At 46.6% G+C, this 22382-nt stretch overlaps 1 protein-coding gene across 12 annotated transcripts in view; it reads right to left on the bottom strand.

Moving 5' to 3' along the window:
- The window catches only part of LOC115154336 (autism susceptibility gene 2 protein), a 477023-nt gene that overhangs the window by 151747 nt on the left and 302894 nt on the right, over nt 1-22382 (bottom strand). For all 12 annotated transcript variants that reach the window (XM_029700467.1, XM_029700475.1, XM_029700471.1 and 9 more), the window contains one exon: nt 511-540. In XM_029700467.1, the coding sequence (XP_029556327.1) occupies nt 511-540 (30 nt within the window). The remainder of the gene's footprint in view (nt 1-510; nt 541-22382) is intronic.

The raw sequence follows: 22382 nt of genomic DNA, 5'->3' as shown, positions 1-22382 counted from the left end.
ATGCAGTCTGTTTAAGATAAGAGACTCCGATACAGTATGATGAGAGACTAATAATACTTAGAATAATTCAAGAATATGAACTAAAGAATTACACTTTTTATACTATTATTTTACTATTATACTACAGGTGAAGACAGTGATGCACATTGTTTATGTCTTGTAAACACAATGCTTCTGTGAGAAACGATTTGAGAAAATACTGTATAAACCCTAATGGAAACCCACACAGCCATAGCAGCTCCACTTAACTGTAATCTAAAGCCATAACAGTTCAATTTAGATTTCGCACATCATTTAGTCATTTATAATTAATGTGCAGCTAATTAGGCCTCTCTCACAGTTATTAACTAGATGTTTAATTCTAATTAAATAGAAATGTACACTTAAATAAAGTCTAATATTTGATCCTCATTGAAACCACATTGATGAAAGATACATGAAAAAGATCTGCATTGCAAGAAGAAAGGAATGTCTTGGTAGAGAAAGGTAAACACTAAGATGGAGTCTTACCTTGTCTTCCTGGTCGCTCTCACTGTCACACTGTAAGAGAACACAGAAACATGGTTAGAATAACTCGGCATATACCCTGTAATTTGCCCTCCTTTTTATTTGCTTTAATTTAAATGTGAGTGTACAGAATCTAATTTACCTCGTCACGCGACACATTTTATCAGGTCTTTAATGGAGAACTGAGTACAGATGAGTATTTCCATCATATTCAAATCATATTTTATTGGTTGTGTACATATATTTACAGATGTTACGCAGGTGCAGTGAAATGCTTGTGCTTCTAGCTCCAACAGTGCAGTAATACCTAGTAACACAACAAAATAAACACAAATCCCCAAAATATAAAAATGTAAATTAAGAAATATCAGAATGAACAATGTCAGAGTCTGGAATATAAATATATACAGTGCCTTCAAAAAGTATCCATACACCTTGACTTCTTCCAAATTGTATTGTGTTACAGCCTGAATTCCAAATGGAATAAAACAAATATATTCACAGATCTATACACGTTACCCCATTAAAGACAAAGTGAAAACAAGTTTTTAGACATTTTTGGTAATTTATTGAGAAAGAAATACAGAAATATCTAATTTACGTAAGTATTCACACCACTGAGTGAATACTTTGTAGAAGCACCTTTGGCAGCCATTACAGCTGTCTTTTTGGGAATGTCTAAGAGCTTTACACACCTGGATTGTGCAATATTTGCCCATTATTCTTTTTACAGTTGTTCAAGATCTTGATTGTTGATCAGTACTAGACAGTCATTTTCACGTCTTGCCATAGATTTCCAAGCCAATTCAGTAAAAACTGTAACTAGGCCACTCAGGAACATTCAATGTCATCTTGGTAAGCAACTCCAGTGTAGATGTATTTATTTTAATTTTTTATTTAACCTTTATTTTACTAGGCAAGTCAGATAAGAACAAATTCTTATTTACAATGACATCCTAGGAATAGTGGGTAAACTGCCTTGTTCAGGGGCAGAACGACAGATTTTTACCTTGTCAGCTCGGGGACTCAATCTAGCAACCTTTCGGTTATTGGCCCAATGCTCTAACCACTAGGCTACCTACCGCCCCAGATTTGGCCTTGTGTTTTAGGTTATTGTCCTGCTGAAAGGTGAATTCATCCTGCTGAAAGGTGAAAGCAGACTGAACCAGGTTTTCTTCTAGGATGCTTATAGCTGTATTCCTTTTCTTTTTATCACAAAAAACTCCCTAGTCCTTGCAGATGACAAGCATATCCATAATATGATGCAGCCACCACCATGCTTGAAAATATGAAGAGTGGTACTCAGTGATGTGTTGTGTTGGATATGCCCCAAACATATCTGTATTCAGGACAAAAAAGTTAATTTCTTCCCCAATTCTTTTGCAGTTTTACTTTAGTGCCTTGTCGCAAACAAGATGCATGTTTTGGAATACTGTGCTTGAAATTCACGATTGAGGGACCTTACAGATAATTGTATGTGCGGGGTGCAGAGATGGGGTAGTCAATCGAAAATCATGTTAACCACTATTCTTAACATGCAACTTCCATGCAATTTATTACGCGATTTGTTAAGCACATGTTTACTCCTGAACTTATTTAGTCTTGCCATAACAAAGGGGTTGAATACTTATTGATTGAAGACATTTCAGCTTTAAATTTTGTATTAATAAAAAAAAAAATGGACAAACAAAATTCCACTTTGACAGTATTGTGTGTTGATCAGTGACACAAAATCTCATTTAAATCCATTTTAAATTCAGGCTGTAACACAACAAAATTTAGAAAAAGTAAAGGGGTGAGAATACTTTCTGAAGGCACTGTACAGTTGAAGTCAGAAGTTTACATATCCTTAGGTTGGAGTCATTAAAACTTGTTTTTCAACCACTCCACAACTTTCTTGTTAACAAACTACAGTTTTGGCAAGTCGGTTAGAACATCTACTTTGTGCATGACACAAGTAATTTTTCCAACAATTGTATACAGGCAGATTATTTCACTTATAATTCACTGTATCACAATTCCAGTGGGTCAGAAGTTAACATACACTAAGTTGACTGTGCCTTTAAACAGCTTGGACAATTCCAGAAAATTATGTCATGGCTTTAGAAGCTTCTGATAGGCTAATTGACATCATTTGAGTCAATTGGAGGTGTACCTGTGGATGTATTTCAAGGCCTGCCTTCAAACTCAGTGCCTCTTTGTTTGACATCATGGGAAAATCAAAAGAAATCAGCCAAGACCTCCGTAAAAACATTGTAGACCTCCGCAAGTCAAGTTCATCCTTGGGAGCAATTTCCAAATGACTGAAGGTACCACGCTCATCTGTACAAACAATAGTATGGAAGTATAAACACCATGGGACCACGCAGCCATCATACCGCTCAGGAAGGAGATGCGTTCTGTCTCCTAGAGATGAACGTACTTTGGTGCGAAAAGTGCAAATCAATCCCAGAACAACAGCAAATGACCTTGTGAAGATGCTGGGGGAAACAGGTACAAAAGTATCTATATCCACAGTAAAACGAGTCCTATATCGACATAACCTGAAAGGCCGCTCAGCAAGGAAGAAGCCACTGCTCCAAAACCGCCATAAAAAAGCCAGACTCCGGTTTGCAACTGCAAATTGAAACGAAGATTGTACTTTTTGGAGAAATGTCCTTTGGTCTGATGAAACAAAAATAGAACTGTTTGGCCATAATGACCATCGTTATGTTTGGAGGAAAAAAGGGGAGGCTTGCAAGCCGAAGAACACCATCCCAACCGTGAAGCACTGGAGTGGCAGCATCATGTTTTGGGGGTGCTTTGCTGCAGGAGGGACTGGAGCACTTCACAAAATAGATGTCATCATGAGGAAGTTAAAGTGCGGTCGCAAATGGGTCTTTCAAATGGACCACAAGCATACTTACAAAGTTGTGGCAAAATGACTTAAGGACAACAAAGTCAAGGTATTGGAGTGGCCATCACAAAGCCCTGACCTCAATCCCATAGAAAATTTGTGGGCAGAACTGAAACAAACGTGTGTGAGCAAGGAGGCCTACAAACCTGACTCAGTTACATCAGCTCTGTCAGGAGGAATGGGCCAAAATTCACCCAACTTATTGTGGGAAGCTTCTGGAAGGCTACCCAAAACGTTTGATCCAAGTTTAACAATTTAAAGGCAATGCTACCAAATACTAATTGAGTGTATGTAAACTTCTGACCCACAGGGAATGTGATGAAAGAAATAAAAGCTGAAATAAATCATTCTCTCTACTATTATTCTGACATTTCACATTCTTAAAATAAAGTGGTGATCCTAACTGACCTAAGACAGGGAATTTTTACGAGGATTAAATGTCAGGAATTGTGAAAAACTGAGTTTAAATGTATTTGAATAAGGTGTATGTAAACTTCCGACTTCAACTGTATGTACAGTGTAAATATACAGTGCATTCAGAAAGTATTCAGACCCCTTGACTTTTTCCACATTTTGTTACATTACAGCCTTATTCTAAAATGGATTAAATAGTTTTTCCCCCTCATCAATCTTCACACAATACCCCATAATGACAAAGCAAAACAGGTTTTTAGAAATTGTAGCAAATTTATTACAAATAAAAACCGGAAATATCACATTTACATAAGTATTCAGACCCTTTAATCAGTACATTGTTGAAGCACATTTGGTAGCGATTACTGCCTCTTCTTGGGTATGATGCTACAAGCTTGGCACACCTGTATTTGGGGAGTTTCTCTCATTCTTCTCTGCAGATCCTCTCAAGCTCTGTCAGGTTGGATGGGGACAGTGTCACCAGCAAATCACCACCACACCATCAAACCTCCTCCTCCATGCTTCACGGTGGGAACCACACATGCGGAGATCATCCGTTCACCTACGCTGCGTCTCACAAAAACAAGGCGGTTGGATCCAAAAACGTCAAATTTGGACTTCCGCCGGTCTAATGTCCATTGCTCGTGTTTCTTGGCCCAAGAAAGTATCTTCTTCTTATTGGTGTCCTTTAGTAGTGGGTTCTTTGCAACAATTCGACCATGAAGGCCTGATTCACGCAGTCTCCTCTGAACAGTTGAAATTGAGATGTTTCTGTTACTTGAACTCTGAGAAGCATTTATTTGGGCTGCAATTTCTGAGGCTGGTAACTCTGATGAACTTATCCTCTGCAGCAGAGGTAACTCTGGGTCTTCCATTCCTGTGGTGGTGGTCCTCATGAGAGCCAGTTTCATCATAGCTCTTGATCGTTTTTTGCGACTGCATTTGAAGAAGCTTTCAAAGTTCTTGACATTTTCCAGATTGACTGACCTTCATGTTGTCACGTCCTGAGCCTAGTAAGATGTCATTTTCTATAGTAGAGTAGGTCAGGGCGTGACAGGGGGTGTTTTGGGTGGTTTGTCTATGTTTTCTATTTCTATGTTTAAGTTCTAGTTTTTTAATTTCTATGTTTTTTTGGGGGGGTTGATCTCCAATTGGAGGCAGCTGGTCCTTGTTGTCTCTAATTGGAGATCATATTTAAGTAGGGGGTTTTCTTCCTGGGTTTTGTGGGTTATTATATTTTGAGTAGTGTTTGTTTCTCTCTGTCACGGTTTGTTGTTTTGTCGATTCAGTTATTTATGTATTGCAAAGTTTCACGGATTTAATAAAATGTGGAACTACAACCACGCTGCACTTTGGTCTGCTCCTTTCGACAGCCGTGACACATGTCTTAAAGCAATTATAGACTGTCGTTTCTCTTTGCTTATTTGAGCTGTTATTGCCATAATATGGATTTGGTCTTTTACCAAATAGGGCTATCTTCTGTATACCACCCCTACCTTGTCATAACACAACTGATTGGCTCAAACGCATTATGAATGAAAGATATTCCACAAATTAACTTTTAACAAGGCACACCTGTTAATTGAAATGTATTCCAGGTGACTACATCATGAAGCTGGTTGAGAGAATGGCAAGAATGTGCAAAGCTGTTATCAAGGCAAAGGGTGGCTACTTTGAAGAATCTCAAATATAAAATATATTTTGATTGGTTTAAAACTTTTTTTGATTACTACATTATTCAACATGTGTTATGTAATAGTTTTGATGTCTTCACTATTATTCAACCATGTAGAAAATAGTACAAATAAAGAAAAACCCTTGAATGAGTAAGGGTGTCCAAACTTTTGACTGGTACTGTATATATATATATATATATATCATGGTGTATAGACAGTATGGGCAGTATATCAATAGAAAAAGGTGTTTACAGCAGTATTATAGGATGAGCCACCACTAGAATACAGTATATACATATGAAGTGGGTAAGACAGTATGTAAACATTATTAAAGTGACCCGTGTTCAATGACTATGTACATAGGGCAGCAGTTTCTAAGGTACAGGGTAGAGTACTGGGTACTGGGAGGGTACTGGGCAGAGGCCGGCTAGTGGTGACTATTTAAAAGACTGATGGCCTGGAGATAGAAGCTGTTTTTCAGTCTATCAGTCCCAGCTTGAATGCACTTGTACTGTTTCCGCCTTCTGGATGGTAGAGGGGTGAACAGGCCGTGGTTCAGTTGGCTGAGGTCTTTGATGTTCTTCTTGGCCTTCCTGTGAAACCAGGTGTTGTAGATTTCCTGGAGGGAAGGCAGTGTGCAGAAGGGGGATAAGCATGCACCCCTGTGGGGCCCCTGTGTTGAGGATCAGCGTGGCAGAGGTGTTGTTGTCTACCTTCAACACCTGGTGACGGCCCATCAGAAAGTCCAGGAACCAGTTGCACATGGCGGGGTTCAGACCCAAGGCCCCGAGCTTAGTGATGAGCTTGGATGGCTCTATTGTGTTGAAGGCTGAGCTATAGTCAATGAACAGCATTCTTACATATGTATTCCTCTTGTCCAGGTGGAATATGGCAGTGTGCATTGCGATGGCGATAGCGTCATCCGTGGATCTGTTGGGCCAATGTCATTAGACCACTCCATTATACTATTTAGACATGGACCTGAATATGAAACAAACAGTCCATACAATATCTCACGCAAGCACCTGGTTGGTCTGACTAACATTCAAAACTAAAAATTCCAAATTGTTCATATCAATTATTTTAGGTGCAGGATGGAAAGATGGAGAGAACAGCGAAACAGGAAGGGTGTCTTTTGGGAAAAGAAAGTTGGATTTCAGTTTTTCTACCCAATTTCAATTTCAAGGTCCACTTAATTCTTTATCAACTAATTAGCGGGATGCTGGATGGCCGGCGGCCCTCGAAGTTGTGAGTATGGCCGAGGAACGGGGAGGCACTGGAGTCGGAAATGAAGAAGGCACTGGGTGTGTGGAGCCGGGGGGGGGTGGGGGCTAGTGTCGATTAAAACACAGAGGGTTTACCCTTGTGCCAGCCCAGTGTGGGGTGATTGACTGACAGCGCATGGGAGCCAGGTCACGGTGACTTCCCTAAGCCTGGTGCTCTCTATTTTTTCCTTTCTGCTGAGCCGGGGCCCTGCTCCCTGCAGAGCTCAAAGGTAAAAGGCAGGCTGGGCCTCTGGCTCTGTATTCCCCTGGCTAACTGGACCAGTGAAGAAGGAAAGGGGCCTGTGCTGGGCAGCGTGCAATTTACCGGCCTGTCCCACACGGCCCCAGGGGCCAGCCCCCAGCAAACTGCCATGATGGTCAGCACCTCATAAATTATGCAGGGGCAATAAACACACTGAGAAAACACTCTCCTCTAACACTCTCTCCCGTTCTCTCCCTCCCACCCTCTTTCCCCCTCTTTATCTACCTCCATCACTCCTTTCTTTCCCCCTGTGTTAATTAATTCACAGTGCACAGAGACAAGTCAACAGCCAAATATAGACTACATAGTGTCACGCCCTGACCATAGAGAGCCCTTGGTTCTCTATGGTGTTGTAGGTCAGGGCGTGACTAGGGGGTGTTCTAGTCTTTTCATTTCTATGTTGGTGCTCTTGGTATGGTTCCCAATTAGAGGCAGCTGATGTTTCTTTGTCTCTAATTGGGGATCATACTTAAGTTCTCCATTGTTCCCACCTGGGTTGTGGGATATTGTTTTGTGTTAGTGTGTTGAGCACTACTTCTTCACGTCCGTTGTGTGTTTGTTGTTTTCTTAGTTTCATTTTAATAAAATATGTGGTACTCAAATCACGCTGCGCCTTGGTCCGACCTTTTCTACGAGCGTGACAGAATATCCCACCAAACAAGGACCAAGCAGCGTGCAACGGAGGGAAAAGTGAGTTGGACCTGGGAAGAGATCATGGGAGGATGCGAGACCCTTCCTTGGCGGGAGTCGCCAGGAAATCAGGAAGGATAGCGACGACGCCGGGACCCACGGCCACAGAAACCCCAAGATTGTTTGGGGGGGGGGGGGCACGATGGGTGGTCGGCCGAGCCAAGGAGAGAGCCAGAGCCCGCCTGGGAGTCGATGGAGCAGTGTGAGGAGGGATATCGGAGAATGACTTTGGCGAGGAGTATGCTGCAGTGCAGGAGTGCTGAAAAGCGTGACACCAGTCCGGTGCCATCTGTGCCAGCTCCCCGCACTCGCCCTGAAAAGCCAGAGACCGTCAGGGAGGCGATGGAGAAGTTGGGGGGGGGGGGAGAGAGGAGAGAGATGTTGGTCAAGTGTGTTCTGCTCAACATTCGTGAACTGGTGAAGTCTGTGCCGGATTCACGCATCTGGCCTCCAGTGCGCCTCCCCAGTCCGGTACGTCCTGTGCCAGCTCCCCGCAATCGCACTGAAGTGCGTGTCACCAGTCCGGTGCCATCTGTGCCGGCTCCACGCATCAGGCCTCTGGTGCGCCTCCCCAGTCCGGTACATCCTGTGCCAGCTCCTCGCACTCGCCCTGAAGTGCGTGTCACCAGTCCGGTGCCACCTGTGCCGGCTCCATGCACCAGGCCTCCAGTGTGACTCCCCAGTCCGGTACGTCCTGTGCCAGCTCCCCGCACTCGCCCTGAAGTGCGTGTCACCAGTCCGGTGCCACCTGTGCCGGCTCCACGCACCAGGCCTCCAGTGCGCCTCCCCAGTCTGGTACATCCTGTGCCAGCTCCCCGCACTCGCCCTGAAGTGTGTGTCACCAGTCCGGTGCCACCTGTGCCGGCTCCATGCACCAGGCCTCCAATGCGCCTCCCCAGTCTGGTACATCCTGTGCCAGCTCCCCGCACTCGCCCTGAAGTGTGTGTCACCAGTCCTCGACACCGTGCCTGGACTGGGCATCGGCACAGGTTGCACCGGACTGATGACACGTTCCTCAGGTCGAGTGCGTGGAGCCAGCACAGGACGCTCCGGGCTGGAGGCGCACTGGAGGCCTAGTGCGTGGAGCCGGTACAGGTGGCACCGGACTATTGACACGCACTTTAGGGCAAGTGTGCTGTGCCAGCTCCTCGCACTCGCCCTGAAGTGCGTGTCACCAGTCCGGTGCCACCTGTGCCGGCTCCATGTACCAGGCCTCCAGTGTGCCTCCCCAGTCCGGTACGTCCTGTGCCAGCTCCCCGCACTCGCCCTGAAGTGCGTGTCACCAGTCCGGTGCCACCTGTGCCGGCTCCATGCACCAGGCCTCCAGTGTGCCTCCCCAGTCCGGTACATCCTGTGCCAGCTCCCCGCACTCGCCCTGAAGTGTGTGTCACCAGTCCGGTGCCACCTGTGCCGGCCCCATGCATCAGGCCTCCAGTGCGCCTCCCCAGTCTGGTACGTCCTGTGCCAGCTCCCCGCACTTGCCCTAAAGTGCGTGTCAATAGTCCGGTGCCATCTGTACTGGCTCCACGCACTAGGCCTCCAGTGCGCCTCCAGCCCGGAGCATCCTGTGCTGGCTCCACGCACTCGACCTGAGGAACGTGTCATCAGTCCGGTGCAACCTGTGCCGATGCCCAGTCCAGGCACGGTGTCCAGTCCCACTCCCTGGCAGGAGCCTCCCTCTGCGCCGGTGCCCAGTCCAGGCACGGCTTCAGTCCCACTCCAAGGCCGGAGCCTTCCTCTGCGCCGGTGCCCAGTCCAGGCACGGCGTCCAGTCCCGCTCCAAGGCCGGAGCCTTCCTCTGCACCGGTGCCCAGTCCAGGCACGGTGTCCAGTCCAGGCACGGTGTCCAGTCCCGCTCTATGGCAGGAGCCTTCCTCTGCGCCGGTGCCCAGTCTAGGCACGGCGTCCAGTCCCGCTCCATGGCAGGAGCCTTCCTCTGCGCTGGTGCATAGTCCAGGCACGGCGTCCAGTCCCGCTCCATGGCAGGAGCCTTCCTCTGCGCCGGTTCCCAGTCCAGGCATGACGTCCAACCCAGCTCCATGGCCAGAGCCCTCCTCTGCGCCGGTGCCCAATCCAGGCACGGCATCCAGTACCGCTCCAAGGCTGGAGCCTTCCTCTGCGCCGATGCCCAGTCCAGGCACGGCGTTCAGCCCGCACCGGAGCCACCACCAACACAAGACAGCCCCCCTACCCTCCCCATTTGGTTTCAGGTTTTGCGGCCGGAGTCCGCACCTTTGGGGGGGGGGGGCAATAAACACACTGGGGCAATAAACACAGTCTCCTCTAACACTCTCTCCCGTTCTCTCCCTCCCACCCTCTTTCCCCCTCTTTATCTACCTCCATCAATCCTTTCTTTCCCCCTGTGTTAATTAATTTACAGTGCACAGAGACAAGTCAACAGCCAAATATAGACTACATAGTGTCACGCCCTGACCATAGAGAGACCTTGGTTCTCTATGGTGTTGTAGGTCAGGGCGTGACTAGGGGGTGTTCTAGTCTTTTCATTTCTATGTTAGTGCTCTTGGTATGGTTCCCAATTAGAGGCAGCTGATGTTCGTTGTCTCTAATTGGGGATCATACTTAAGTTCTCCATTGTTCCCACCTGGGTTGTGGGATATTGTTTTGTGTTAGTGTGTTGAGCACTACGACTTCACGTTCGTTGTATGTTTGTTGTTTTCTTAGTTTCACTTTAATAAAATATGTGGAACTCAAATCACGCTGCGCCTTGATCCGACCTTTTCAACGAGCGTGACACATAGCCGGTCAGCTGGAAACATAAACAAAGTTAATGTACGTCATTACCTACAACAATGCATGTTCTACAAATGATGCATGCTAACTGTAACTGTATCTATTAGGGCTGGGAATTGCCAGGGACCCCATGATACTATACTATCACGATACTTGTATTGATGTACATGTATTGCAATTCGATACTGCAATTTTATTGTGATTTGATGTTCCAAACATATTGCTCACTATATGTCTGCTGCAGAGAGACAAGAAGGAGCCATAATAAAAACAAGTTTTCATCAGTCATGGAAATAAAAGTGCTTAAAACATGTTGGCTCAATATTTAAAAGAAAATGGAACAGAAGATATAGGATGAAAAATACCAGAGTTTTTGCGCAGGTACAGCCGATTAGCGCTATCTAAAGCTAGCCATTAGTTGGAGACAAAGTATCAGTAAAATGTTGTCCAAAATAATATTGTGATATGTAACTGTATCGACTTTTCCCCCCCATCACTAATAAAGGGGCCTGTATTACTGTCTGAACTACTTCCATGTGTTTAAGCCTTCATACTGTGACAAGAGTAATGTTACCCAAGACTCATTAGTCTCTGCAGTCTCTGTGCAGAGCACACCAAGCAGAGCAGGCAGGCGAGGAGTTCAAATAATGGGGAGATACATTTTTTCCACTGTGTTGTGATCCATAAAAAACACCCTCAGCCTTTCTTTCTTTTCTTCCCCCATTCCATTCCCTTTTTCCCCTGCCTGCCTGTGCAGCCAATTGCTTTGATTGTCGAGATAGAAGAGGACTGGAATTACTTGCCCTTGCTTATGAAGCAAATGGAACATGCTAATAGAAGTCATCGTATTACCCGATGCAAAAGTGCCATAGCTCATTACTTTAAGATAAAAGGATATCATTGTAGACGGCGAGCAGAATTGACTTTCTAGCGGTACGACTTGATGATGATTTAATCAACTGCTCTCTTTCGCTTCTCATCCCCATGCCTGTCGCTTCTGCAGGTGCCACTACACGAGACACTCACACAGCTAGAGGGGGAAGAGAAAATACAAATCAATTGCTGTCATTACTTTTTTTTCCCCGAGGATAGAGATATGCAAATTTCTCTGCACTATAAAGGGAGTGGGAGAAGAAAAAATGAGAACTCAATAAAATGGAAATACCTTTATAATGAGCAAAGCAAGAAAGCCAGAGATCAAGACTGACAGGCAAGGGCAGGCAATTTGTTTGTCCTTTAAGCACAAGACGCCACGCTCCCTCACACTCACTGCACTACACAGGGAAAAGCAACCAATAATAATAACGCTAAAATGATACAAACACTTGTAACATAAAAACAAGTCGGTGTCGTCAGTCACTGATTAGTGATCATGGTGCGTTAAAATGCAGTCATGCAGTGTGGCTCGGAGAGAAGAGCACCATCATTGGCAAATCTACTGAGTTCTTTTCCATTTACTGAGTCCCATGTTGAAAAACAGAGGCACTGCAGGAAGCCTAGGCTAGATAATATCACTGTGAGCCTAAGATTATGTGGATGACATATCTCAACTAAAGAACCATTATGGTTGCACATGTGGAGGTTGGATGGATTTGATAAGGTTTTAAATCAGAGTGCTCATTGAAATGAGTAGGTATAGTATGCTACTGTAAATAGGAGAACAAACTGCAAAAACTATTTTGAAAGGGAAACTAGAAAAACTAAGACATTAATATGTAAAACACACAGACATGTAAAAAATATGTACCTACAGTACAACAATGGGGCCATTTAGAACCTAGAGCTTAGCTCTCAGACAGGCTGAGGCAGCTTGAGGAAGTCTGCGTTATTTAATGCAGTCATGTACAATAAGGAAACCATTACTCCTCTGAGGAAGACGGGGGGAGAAGGAGGGCAGCAGCCATAGAAAGCGATACTCTAGCCAGGCCCAGTGGTATTTACACAGCCCCAACATTATACTGTACAACGCAGACCCCAGACCTCAGTGTTTAGGTTAAGTAACAGAGGAATGTCAAACATTACCCTCAGCACTAAGAGCTGTTGATGTTGGCCTGTATCTGAAGCACTTCTGATTGCCCCGACCGCCCCGCCACGACCCCCACCCCCCTCCTTTTGGCTGAGTGCACTTACAAATTTCCCTATAATGTGTCCAAGCATCAAGGCTTTTGTTTATATCAGACTCAGAGTAGGATAAAACTATTCTGTGTCCGTAAGCCTCTCCAGACTCCAGCTGAGATAATATTAACCCAATAGACAGAGGAGACAGGGAACAGGCAGGGAACATGAGGAGAGATGTCCTCAATGGTAAATGATTCAGCTAGCTCCGCTCTGCTATCCTCTCATAAGCAACAGCAGGGTCTTTCTGTGTCTGGCTCTGCCAAACTCCCCAACAGAAACAACTATTGTCATAAGGAGTCATGCCCACCACATCAAACAGAGATGCGTGAGAGAGATGCACGCCATGTTCTGTACTGTAGCTACTTAGAAACATAAAATTTAGGCATATAATCTGGAATCATGGAATATGTGGTTCCAAATAGACTGTTTCTCAAATGTATACAGATGCTGTGTCAATCAAATAAATATAAACAACCATTCAGAGAGACATGTCACAATAGCCTGACCTAATATTCGCTCAAATGTCAACTTCTTCAATATGGCTGGATGGATGCCATCCCCATGTCTGGTACTATCACGAGGTGCTGCTGGTCACTGTCCATGACCCTAGAATTAATGACAGTACCATTGATATCTGCTTCCTTTAAGGGTCTAGTGGAGCTGAGGACTGGGGATAGTTATCTGCCTGGGACACATTTCCTGCAGGATCACTGAATTAAAGCTGAGGGACTCCCTGCTTAAATAAAGGATAAATAGAAACTGTCTGCCCGTCAACTCGCCTGTTTGTCTGTCTGCCCACCTGCCTGCCTGTCTGCCAGCTTGGAAGCTAGTGGGATAGCAGCATGAATAATGGCAGCTATTGCCAGGGTCAGCTCAGATGGTGCCAATTTGATATGCCGCCGTCAAGGGCTCCTCTTCTTTTTTTCTCCCTCCCAGAGTAAAGCTGCACGTCCTGATGGTTTTCTGATGCAAACAGTCGCATGGCAAAATGTTTTTTTCCTCTCCCGCTGCCTGCTCTTCCATCTGCTGCTGGGGCCCGGGCGCCGCCAACCACCTGCCTGTCACAGTGTGCATGGAAATTAGCTGGGGAGGAGGCGCTCGCTGGTGCTAATTACATTTTAATCATTAGAAATGTGTTGGCAAATCAAGGCTTGATTGCCATCTTGGAGCCCCGCGCTCCTCCCTGCAGAGCAGAGCGGAAGGGAAGGGAGGCCTGCCTGCCATGGAGGTGGCTGAGCCCGTGCCCGCCGAGCCTGTGCCTCTCCTCCCCGCTCCTTCCTCCCTCCTCAAACTCCCTCCCACAATATGGCGATGTGCCGGGCCTGGACTCTGGCGTGTTATTCACAGGTAACATAGGGGCCGTGATGGTGATGAGGCAAGCAGGGACCTGTGCCATGCTCATTCTCACATCCCCATGCAAGGCCTGCCAGCCAGTCCCTGTCCTAGTACCACCACTGTGAGCTGAGGAACAGTAAATAGCAAATCCACCCTGGTAGTAAGGGGAGACTGATGAGCTCAGGGTTTACAACACATAGAGCACCGGAGCAGACTGGGCCAACTGGACAGACTTACAAATGAGTTTGAGAGAGTGGATTGCTAAATGGAATGTCTGATTATTATGATAATACTTTCACCTCCGACAGAGAGAAAGTGAGAGAAAATAAGAGCGAGAGAACAGAATGAAGAGAGATTTTCTCATTGTTGGCAAAAGGACACTGGCCATCCATCTTGGAGACAGAAAGCAGAGATACTGTCCAGTCAGACAGGCTGCTCCAGACAGACACACCAAAGGCCTGTTCAAATCAAACATCCACTTCCTCCAGGTACCCTGGCCATTAGGCTACCGTAGATCTCAATGACAAAGCCCAACTGTAACTCCAACCTGTAACTATATATTAGGGGTGAACTGAACGGTACAATATACCAGAAAAACATTCTTTAGGTTAAAACCTCAATCTAAATCAGGTTAATTGGTTTAAAATTCCTACATTAACAGCAAAATGATGACCAGCCACACTAGCGAATCACGCAAACACGTTCAAGGGATCATGGTGGAATGCAGTTTAAATAAATCCAGACCTCAGATAATTTTACCTCTGTTCCTAACCCAGGAAAAACCTGGAAAAACATTGCATTTTTTCCCGACAAATATTCTTAAAAAGACAGTTTTACAAAAACACTGGGTTCCCAAATAGAAGGAAATTCAACATGACATGTCTGACTAGGGTGAGTCATTAAAATAAAACCAAGGTCTGTAGCGATGACATCTAACATCTCATTTCCCCAGCATCTGCTTAATGTCTAGCTGTCATATAAAGTATGGCGAAGGAAGAGGAAAAAAGGACAAACCATCCTTCTAGCTGGAGGGCTTCAGTTCAGACAGTCTGTAGCACAGCCATAGTGACATGAGGCTAACGTCTCCTAGTCTGACGACTCACACTATTCTTCCGCTGCTCTGTTGTTCACTACATACTTTAGTCTGAGACTGCCGTCATTGAAGTAGTTTGTGGTGACGCGAGGCGTACAGTAGTACAAATCAAAGTCATTAGCGATTGGATCGTCTAACCAATCAGAGTATCAAAACCAATGACGGTTTACCCACGTGTGTTCTGGCTCTGGCCCAACCCATCGGTTTCTGGACCAATCAGACGGCCCCGAATGTGTTCGGCTTTGATGAAGGGTCAGGTATGTACTCAGATCCAGACTCATTGCAGAGAAGAAACTAACGTCCGTGGGCATGGCATAGCGTTTGGCCGAAGCAAGGAGTCTAGGTAGCTAGGCAAAACGTCTCCTCTGCTGGCCAAGTGTGTCCCTCCCTTCAGACCAGAGAGAGAGAAAGGAGAGGGAGGAGCGGTCTACTGTCTGGCCTAACATTACCACGCATGATCCGTTCACCCGTCCACCCCTATCCAATTGCAGCAGGCCAACATCTGAAGGCAATTTCTTTTCAAATGTAAAACTTTATCCAGACGACATTCATTTAGACCACAAACTAAACGCAGGATTCCAGTCATTGGTACAGAGGAGGAGAGATGGAGGGAAAATAATAATAGCTTTATAGTTTATGACCTCTGGTTTCAATATCCGAGAGTGCAACATTAGGCCCATTTTTTAAAAGTTTAATTCCTCTGGAATCTGCCCAGACTTATTGAAAGAAGATTTGAGAGAGAGAGAGAACTTTCTTGGATGAGGTTATTTTTTATGATTATTTCCATATTGTTTAATCTCTTATGGTTTATAATAGAACAACACCAATAATGGCAAATTAGAGAGCGGGCTCTGTGCATGTGTAAAGGGATTCCATTTGAAGATGTTAGCTCACAAGTGGAAAAGAGGAATGCTTGAAAGGCAGACAACCTCTTCACAAGGGGGAAAATCACACACACCATACACAGACAGATACACTTACATATTTTGCCTGGGGTAAAAAGATGGGCTGCGGGGGTAGGGAACGTATAGATGTGTGTGTGTGTGTGTCTTTGTGTCTGTGCGTACATGTGTGTGTGTTGGTGTCTGTGTGTGTGTGCGTGCATGTGTGTTGGTGTCTGTGTGTCTGTGCGTGCATGTGTGTTGGTGTCTGTGTGTCTGTGCGTGCATGTGTGTTGGTGTCTGTGTGTCTGTGCGTGCATGTGTGTTGGTGTCTGTGTGTCTGTGCGTGCATGTGTGTTGGTGTCTGTGTGTCTGTGCGTGCATGTGTGTTGGTGTCTGTGTGTCTGTGCGTGCATGTGTGTTGGTGTCTGTGCATGTCGGGAGTTGGGAGGAGGGGGTGTCTACCTTTAAAATAACTTGTCAGTTAAGCTGCTCTCCTCAACAGATGTGCCGACAGAGCCCTGGAGTGGTGCTTGGCACAGACAGATGGTGCCGCAGGGCACAGCACTCAGCTGATCTACAGGGGTGGCCCCGCGCCCGCCCGCCCGCCCGCCCTTCTCTATAAGCAGGTAACAAATCCATGGGTAGGATGGTGAGATGAGGTGTGGAGGGGGTGCCTCAAGGAGGGAAGCATTTACTGAAGGTTAGCGGATGGAGACACACACACACACACACACACACACACACACACACACACACACACACACACACACACACACACACACACACACACACACACACACACACACACGCATAGTCGGGGAGTTGGGGATTGGGGTGCCAAGCAGATGCTGGCTTAATCAAGGATTAATGGAAGGATTTTGAGACAATTACATACATCAGATGCATTGTTTGCGCCATTATGGCACGTCCCCTGAGACAGGTCCACTTAGTGTGCATTTTAATTAATGCACACGGCATACAATAGCATTGATGTCAGTTGGTGTCTTTATTGCAGTGATCTATTCCAACACACACAGAGAGGTCACTGTCAATGTCAGCCTCATTTGCTGTATGTGTTCCGGGTAATGTATAAAGTCTTCAATGTATAGAATAGAAAACATCTGGAAACATCTGACTACAAGGGGAACTTGAAGGACATGCAAATGAAAAAGGGACATATTAGTAAAAAAATATATGTACAATTCAGTTAACATAATTGAAGTCGGTAAAATGATTTGTATCCCATGAATTGTAAAAAAAAAAATTGTGAGCTCAATGCGCACATTACACAGTTTCTCTAGAGATTAATCAGATCAAGCCCGAACGGTGCGATGTAGTAGGGAGTTGTAGTTTCCAACAGGGCGGTATTTAACTACAATGACAATAATCCATTGCTCGCCTACTTGTCCGATCCATGTGTTTCTTTTACGCCTGCTACATTAGGTTAGTGTGGGGCTGACACGGAGAGAAAAGACAGAAGAATGCGCAAATCTGAGGGATAGAGAGCAGTTGCTTCGCAAGGTACCTTTACCTGAAAATACATGATCTAAGTGATTGACAGTTGGTATTCAGCAATCATAAAAGTATGCCTTATTTACTTTGAAGAACTATTTTGTCAGACAGCATAGGCAGCAGTTCTGTATAGATGAAGACTTGGAATTAAATAATAAAGTCATCAAATAAAACAAAAGTAATATACATAACAACTGAAATATTTTATTGAAGTGAAGTAATGTGAATAAATGATGGTTAATAAGTGATGAGCAGTAATGGACAGTCACTACCATCATGGGACTTGTATTAGGCCTAATAGTTTTATTGTTTTATAGTGCATTCAACCCACATAATGCAGAGTGCATTTAATGTTTCAAAATATTATGCAAACTGAAATCGAAACCCGTGATTATTTTTTAATAATAATAATAATAATCTAAACCGAACCGACCTCAAAAAGCACTAATCACTCAGCACTAGCAAATCCATTTTATCCTGTCATTACACGCAAACTGAAACATATAAAATCGTGTCAAAAGTGATAGTATACATAAATAATGGTGGTAAATTGCCATTCTATTTATGTAAAAATAGTCTACATTACAATGACCTTGAGAAGGAGGTGAGCAAAGGTGACACTCTCCCTCCTCCTCCTGATTCCTAATAACCTCCCACACACCAAACCAGACCAGACACTTTACTGCCTATGCATTGGACATCTCTAAGGGCCTATGTGGATGGCATGCCTGTGCTCAGGTGGCAAACTTGACAAGCATCTCCTTGGCTCTGTTGTCTAGGTGTACACTATATACACTGTATAATCCCAGCCCCACCCCCCATACATAGCTGAGGTATACTCCCCCCCATCCATAGCTGAGGTATACTCCCACCCCCCCCATCCATAGCTGAGGTATACTCCCACCCCCCATCCATAGCTGAGGTATACTCCCAGCCCCACCCCCCATCGATAGCTGAGGTATACTCCCCCCCCCCATCCATAGCTGAGGTATACTCCCAGCCCCACTCCCCCATCCATAGCTGAGGTATACTCCCAGCCCCACTCCCCCATTCATAGCTGAGGTATACTCCCACCCCCCATCCATAGCTGAGGTATACTCCCATCCCCCACATCCATAGCTGAGGTATACTCCCACCCCCCATCCATAGCTGAGGTATACTCCCACCCCCCATCCATAGCTGAGGTATACTCCCACTCCCCCATCCATAGCTGAGGTATACTCCCACCCCCCCACATCCATAGCTGAGGTATACTCCCACTCCCCCATCCATAGCTGAGGTATACTCCCACCCCCCACATCCATAGCTGAGGTATACTCCCAGCCCCCCCCATCCATAGCTGAGGTATACTCCCAGCCCCCCCCATCCATAGCTGAGGTATACTCCCATCACCCACATCCATAGCTGAGGTATACTCCCATCACCCACATCCATAGCTGAGGTATACTCCCATCACCCACATCCATAGCTGAGGTATACTCCCCCCCATCCATAGCTGAGGTATACTCCCACCCCCCACATCCATAGCTGAGGTATACTCCCCCCCATCCATAGCTGAGGTATACTCCCACCCCCCACATCCATAGCTGAGGTATACTCCCATCACCCACATCCATAGCTGAGGTATACTCCCACCCCCCACATCCATAGCTGAGGTATACTACACCCCCCCATCCATAGCTGAGGTATACTCCCACTCCCCCATCCATAGCTGAGGTATACTCCCACCCCCCACATCCATAGCTGAGGTATACTCCCATCCCCCACATCCATAGCTGAGGTATACTCCCACCCCCCACATCCATAGCTGAGGTATACTCCCATCCCCCCATCCATAGCTGAGATATACTCCCACCCCCCACATCCATAGCTGAGGTATACTCCCATCCCCCACATCCATAGCTGAGGTATACTCCCAGCTCCCCCACCCCCCCCATCCATAGCTGAGGTATACTACACCCCCCCATCCATAGCTGAGGTATACTCCCATCCCCCCATCCATAGCTGAGGTATACTCCCATCCCCCCATCCATAGCTGAGATATACTCCCAGCTCCCCCACCCCCCATCCATAGCTGAGGTATACTACACCCCCCCATCCATAGCTGAGGTATACTCCCATCCCCCCATACATAGCTGAGGTATACTCCCACCCCCCCATCCATAGCTGAGGTATACTCCCACTCCCCCATCCATAGCTGAGGTATACTCCCACCCCCCACATCCATAGCTGAGGTATACTCCCACTCCCCCATCCATAGCTGAGGTATACTCCCACCCCCCACATCCATAGCTGAGGTATACTCCCAGCCCCCCCATCCATAGCTGAGGTATACTCCCATCCCCCCATCCATAGCTGAGATATACTCCCACCCCCCACATCCATAGCTGAGGTATACTCCCATCCCCCACATCCATAGCTGAGGTATACTCCCACCCCCCACATCCATAGCTGAGGTATACTCCCATCCCCCCATCCATAGCTGAGATATACTCCCACCCCCCACATCCATAGCTGAGGTATACTCCCATCCCCCACATCCATAGCTGAGGTATACTCCCAGCTCCCCCACCCCCCCATCCATAGCTGAGGTATACTACACCCCCCCATCCATAGCTGAGGTATACTCCCATCCCCCCATCCATAGCTGAGGTATACTCCCATCCCCCCATCCATAGCTGAGATATACTCCCAGCTCCCCCACCCCCCCATCCATAGCTGAGGTATACTACACCCCCCCATCCATAGCTGAGGTATACTCCCATCCCCCCATACATAGCTGAGGTATACTCCCATCCCCCACATCCATAGCTGAGGTATACTCCCACCCCCCATCCATAGCTGAGGTATACTCCCACCCCCCATCCATAGCTGAGGTATACTCCCAGCTCCCCCACCCCCCCATCCATAGCTGAGGTATACTACACCCCCCATCCATAGCTGAGGTATACTCCCATCCCCCCATCCATAGCTGAGGTATACTCCCACCCCCCCATCCATAGCTGAGGTATACTCCCACCCCCCCATCCATAGCTGAGGTATACTACACCCCCCCATACATAGCTGAGGTATACTCCCACCCCCCATCCATAGCTGAGGTATACTCCCACCCCCCCATCCATAGCTGAGGTATACTCCCATCCCCCCCATACATAGCTGAGGTATACTCCCACCCCCCATCCATAGCTGGGCTATACTCCCACCCCCCACATCCATAGCTGAGGTATACTCCCATCCCCCCATACATAGCTGAGGTATACTCCCATCCCCCCCATCCATAGCTGAGGTATACTCCCATCCCCCCATCCATAGCTGAGGTATACTCCCATCCCCCCATCCATAGCTGAGGTATACTCCCAGCCCCCCCCACCCCCCACATCCATAGCTGAGGTATATTCCCATCCCCCCATCCATAGCTGAGGTATACTCCCACCCCCCACATCCATAGCTGAGGTATACTCCCATCCCCCCATACATAGCTGAGGTATACTCCCCCCCCATCCATAGCTGAGATATACTCCCACCCCCCACATCCATAGCTGAGGTATACTCCCAGCCCCCCCACCCCCCCATCCGTAGCTGAGGTATACTCCCAGCTCCCCCACCCCCCCATCCATAGCTGAGGTATACTCCCAGCCCCCCCCCCCCCACCCCCCCATCCATAGCTGAGGTATACTCCCACCCCCCCATGCATAGCTGAGGTATACTCCCAGCCCCCCCCATCCATAGCTGAGGTATACTCCCAGCCCCCCCCCCCATCCATAGCTGAGGTATAAAAAGGGTAAAAAGGCAGGATTGTGGCAGGCCTTTAATCACTTAGCTCCTCACACCTGATGGCACACTACTCACTTTCACTGTCTCCCGTGACCCTGCGGGTCATTGCTCATCACATCAAGTTTTTACTAGGGAATTTTCCTCATCATTAGACATGGCCTGGAATACGAACCATTAATATTCATAGTGCCAACTCAAAATGAGGTCTGTGGATTTCCATCATGATTGCAGCCGCAGAGCCGCTATCTCATGCAGCTGCCACGGTTAACAATCAGGAGTCCGTAGTGTGTGTGTGTGTGTGTGTGTGTGTGTGTGTGTGTGTGTGTGTGTGTGTGTGTACAGTCTCCAGGTATCATTATGGGCTCCATAAAGCTCCTCTCTAGATCTGGCTCTGCTCTGTTAAAAAGGAGGGAGGAGGAGAAGGAGGAGGCTCAGACACTGAGAGGAGCGCCAGCCAGATGACACCAGTCTGAGATGCTCTCCTGTTCTGCCAACAATCTGCCTCCAGTCCCATCCATAAAGAGGAGAGGAGCAGAGGAGCACGAACTAGCTGTCAATGCTAACAGCCCCATAGACAGTCTCTGCCAAGGACACAGCTGAGACACACAATAGGCTAGCACAACCCCCTCACCGCAATTCACATTAGAACAAATACAGCTGATGCTTTTTTCCGCTGGGAAACTGCAGGTAGCAGAGCTCCTTTGGGGAGGTTTGAAGGGTTTTTGAAATAACTGGGATATTGGAACATTTTGAAGAATTGGAGCACAGATGAGCCAATGTGCATGCAGAGTGTTGGCTACTTCTAATATTACAAACTGAATGCTTCCTCAATTGTATTTTGGATTCATAGCCTACAGCATATAAATTATTCAGCATTGCCAACAGCATTAGATCTACCACATGATATCATATCCCTAATATCAATGTTTTACACTATTATGATGTATGTACATGAACATTCCACATTCCTCAGTAATACTAGAAAGCCGAATGACTGTGAGCTCCTTCTGTGTAGCCTTATCCAAGATGGCCACTCTTCTGCACATGCTCAGACTGGGAGCCTCATCCAACAATCAATCCCAATATTCCCATCTTTCTCATCTCCCACAGCTCTGGCCAATGAGAGTGGGAGTTCAGCCTCCATGCGGTTCGTTGCAACCACACATGATAAGTCATGATAAGACTCCCATTATGGTTCATCTCCT

The sequence above is a fragment of the Salmo trutta genome, chromosome 19, assembly GCF_901001165.1.
Source record: "Salmo trutta chromosome 19, fSalTru1.1, whole genome shotgun sequence".
Classification (NCBI taxonomy): Eukaryota; Metazoa; Chordata; class Actinopteri; order Salmoniformes; family Salmonidae; genus Salmo; species Salmo trutta.
Note: the sequence above shows the minus strand (reverse complement) of the source record. Positions and strands in the feature narration are given on the sequence as shown.